We start from the raw sequence: 3,314 nt of genomic DNA, 5'->3' as shown, positions 1-3,314 counted from the left end.
TTCCCTTACTCCGACTCAATATAATATAAAGTAACGACTAATCAACTATTAAATTAGTCGTCGACTATTTTAATAGTTGATTAGTTGTCGATTAGTCGACTAATCGGGGCAGCCCTAATCAATGAATTATTGACCTGTAAATTTGTATTTAATGCTCTCTACAACTCCCATGTAAACAATCACTTCACCTTCAACTATCAAATCCATCATCATCCGACCAAACAAGCTCCTAACTTACATCTGCGTCTCCACAAACACAATCGTGAACAATTTTCAATGAGATTTAATGGACCAAAGACACAGAAAAGTGAGTTATACGTTTTATTGTGTTATAATAAACGTTCCAAAAAGTAAACGGTTGGACTAATTATTTCCTTTTGGCTAACATCTAAAGCTCTACATTTGTCCTCGGCTCACCGATCGCCTCATTTCTAACATGTTTACATCACATGACTGTCAGGTACAGTGGCTGATTTGGTTCAGTTGTTCCGCTCTCGGTTTGTTTCGTTTTCCGGACTGAGGAATCTCAATGTGAACAGAAGTTCAGTCAGATTGGAAATGAACCACCTCGAAAGATGGGTCTGAGAGCGGATCCAGGTCGCCGACCAGTGTTTGTTTGTGCGTATTCAGACTGAAACTTTGTTCCGCATTATCAGGGGAAACGAGCTCTGGTTCACTTTAAATTTGTCCAGTCTGAATTCACCATAAGTTACACAAAAAGTTAATGAAAAGTTTGGAAAAATGAGCAGAATGGTGAATCCAAAAAAGATGTTTCAGGAACGTGGAACAAACGGTGTATCATCTGCAAACATGTTGACCAAATTTGGAATTAGAATGAATGTGTGAAAATTGAAGGTTCAAGTTATTTAAAAATTCCAGATCAGGCAGAAAGCAAAACAGGATCAAGAAGAGCAGATTCATTTATGCAGGTGAGGTTGTCTTGAAGTTGAATTGTAGCATCTGATCTGGTCTTAAAGTTCTCTTTTTTTTTAATTGTTTCACCACAGAAAAATGACTTTACAGATGCTCAACTTGAAGACCCAGAAGAGTGAAAATCCCTTTTAGAGGTTGAATTGATCCTTTCCGTCTGAACTCTTGCTGTGCTAGGAGTCAGTCTTACAAGAAAAACAAACATTTGTCCAAAGAGAGGAACCGTTTTTGTGCAGATCCATGAACCAGTCTGGACATCTAAACATCATGTTTTTCCTCAAAGGGGTGGTAAGAAAGAAGAATTGTGAAGATATTCTGATCCTTGCAGTTCAGGACTGCTGCAGGATAGAATAATAATCCAGTGGCTTTTATTACGGTTCATTAAAAACTGCATTTTTCTAGATTAAACATCTTTTTGTTTGTTGCTTGTGTGTTTTAAACGACCTTGTTCCTTACAGATGTACTCTAAATTGCCTTTAGACTTCATTAATGATAAAATAACATTTTTTTGACCTTTCAGTTTATCCTGAATTGGTGGCTTTGAAACATCTCTGAACTTCAGATGTGTTGGAACCACATCCTGGTTATTTAAAATGGAATAAATAAAGAAGTTTTGATCTAAAAACTCCAGGATAGTTCTGGAAAGGTTTAGAAAATAGACTTAAAAATCAAAACTTCCAAAGTATGAGTGACCTTTCCTCAGAGGCGTTCTCATCACTGGGGGTTGATGGTCACCATGGTAACGGGTTCAAAGGAAGAGAATCTTGTTTCTTGCTGTGATGGTGGTACACTCCGTTTAGAAGGCTTTTTTTTGTTATTTTTTTCTTAAAAAATAAAAATCTTTCACCACTCACTCAGCAGCTGGCAGCGCAGAACCTGCAGGCTTGTCTTCATGGTATCCTGTGATCCGGCTCCTCCTCTCCAGGGCTCATGGTTCTCTGCACACACAAACAAGGAAAAGGTGAAACTTTGAAAAAAATCTCGCTCCGCTCCGGGTCAGGCGTCGTCGCGGCGGCGGCCGTCCGTCAGGTTTTAGTGGAGCTGACACGGAGAAGGACGGAGGGATTTCAAACTGTCCTGCTTCACCTTGACAGTTTGATCCTCGTAACGATGCGGCGGAGAGCGAGAACGACATAAAACACACGTTTCACAATAAGCTGTCGTCCTGCAGACCGGGAGGTTGACGGTTGAACTGATTATGGATCATCTCTGAGCTCGGAGAAACCGCCGCATGAGCATCCATCCTCACTGCTTTATGTCCACTTGATCTCAAACAAAATAAAAAAACCTATAAAATATAAATTAATTTAATTTAAATAAGTCAGTCCTTTAAAATTAACAGTTTTTTGTTTGTAAATATTAATAAATGTTGAAGCTTTTGTTATTAAAATATTTGAAGACTTTTTAATTAACTTTATTTATAAAACACTTTACATACAAGTTCTTTACAGTTAATTTAAAATGCAAAATTCACTAAAATCCTTTTGTTTGTTTGTTTTTTAATGAATGATGCACTAAGAGCATTTTAAATGTAGTTAAAAGCTTGAATTATTGTAAAAGAAACTGAATTCCACAAAGCTCTTACTGCACATCATTGTAATTATCCGGGTAATTTTAGTAAAAGGTAAGTAGTGAAATATAAAAAAAAAAGTAAACTGACTTGAACTCATTCACAAATAATTGAAGGACAGTGAGCATCACAAGTCGAGATCAAATATTTTGACAGATTTTTTTGTGTCACGTCCTAAAGAAAATCGTTCCTTGGTGACAATTGTTTTGAAAGAAAAAAAAGTGTGAAAGGAAGCAAATGTATTATTTTGAAAAAGAAAACTCGTAATTTCATTTTGACACGAGTAACTTTATTTTGAAGAACAGGATAAACAACAAATAATAGCATTTCTAAAGTTTGATACAACCTGAGTTAGTTGTGACATTAAACAAGGATCACAGAATTCCAAAATTTAAAAAATTTAAATGAAACAACTAATTTTGGGGGACATTAAGTTTCATTTTCCATTTGACTAAAATAATTATTTTAAAAGCAAAAATTTTATTGAGTAAAATAGTGCTGCTACAAACGATTATTTTAATAGTCGACTAATCGGGTCATGCGCAAACTGGATGTAAAACACATCTTAACCATCATTAGCTTTAAACTAACTAAAAAAATAGATATATAGCATTACCTGTGATAATGCTAGTGTGAATGCTTTACGCTAAATGTGGCCGTTGAAAATCCTGAAGTTGATAGCTAAAAACGCTTAGTTATAGCTGAAATCGCTAACGCTAATAGCCATCTAAAATATTAGTTAAATGCCAAAATAGCCAAAAAAACTGAAAAAAGCCTGAGTTAGCTAAAACAGCTAGCATTCAGCTGAAACATT

The 3,314-nt window shown here is 35.7% G+C and overlaps 1 protein-coding gene across 2 annotated transcripts in view; it reads right to left on the bottom strand.

The window, feature by feature from the left end:
* The window catches only part of tmem108 (transmembrane protein 108), a 50,529-nt gene that overhangs the window by 16,452 nt on the left and 30,763 nt on the right, over positions 1-3,314 (bottom strand). For both annotated transcript variants that reach the window (XM_036217346.1, XM_036217345.1), the window contains one exon: positions 1,785-1,868. In XM_036217346.1, coding sequence (XP_036073239.1) covers positions 1,785-1,824 — 40 coding nt within the window. In that variant the 5' untranslated portion in view covers positions 1,825-1,868. The remainder of the gene's footprint in view (positions 1-1,784; positions 1,869-3,314) is intronic.

Source organism: Oryzias melastigma, linkage group LG20, assembly GCF_002922805.2.
Source record: "Oryzias melastigma strain HK-1 linkage group LG20, ASM292280v2, whole genome shotgun sequence".
NCBI classification, from domain to species: Eukaryota; Metazoa; Chordata; class Actinopteri; order Beloniformes; family Adrianichthyidae; genus Oryzias; species Oryzias melastigma.
The sequence above is the reverse complement of the archived record's forward strand: the minus strand, read 5'-3'. Positions and strand labels throughout refer to the sequence as shown.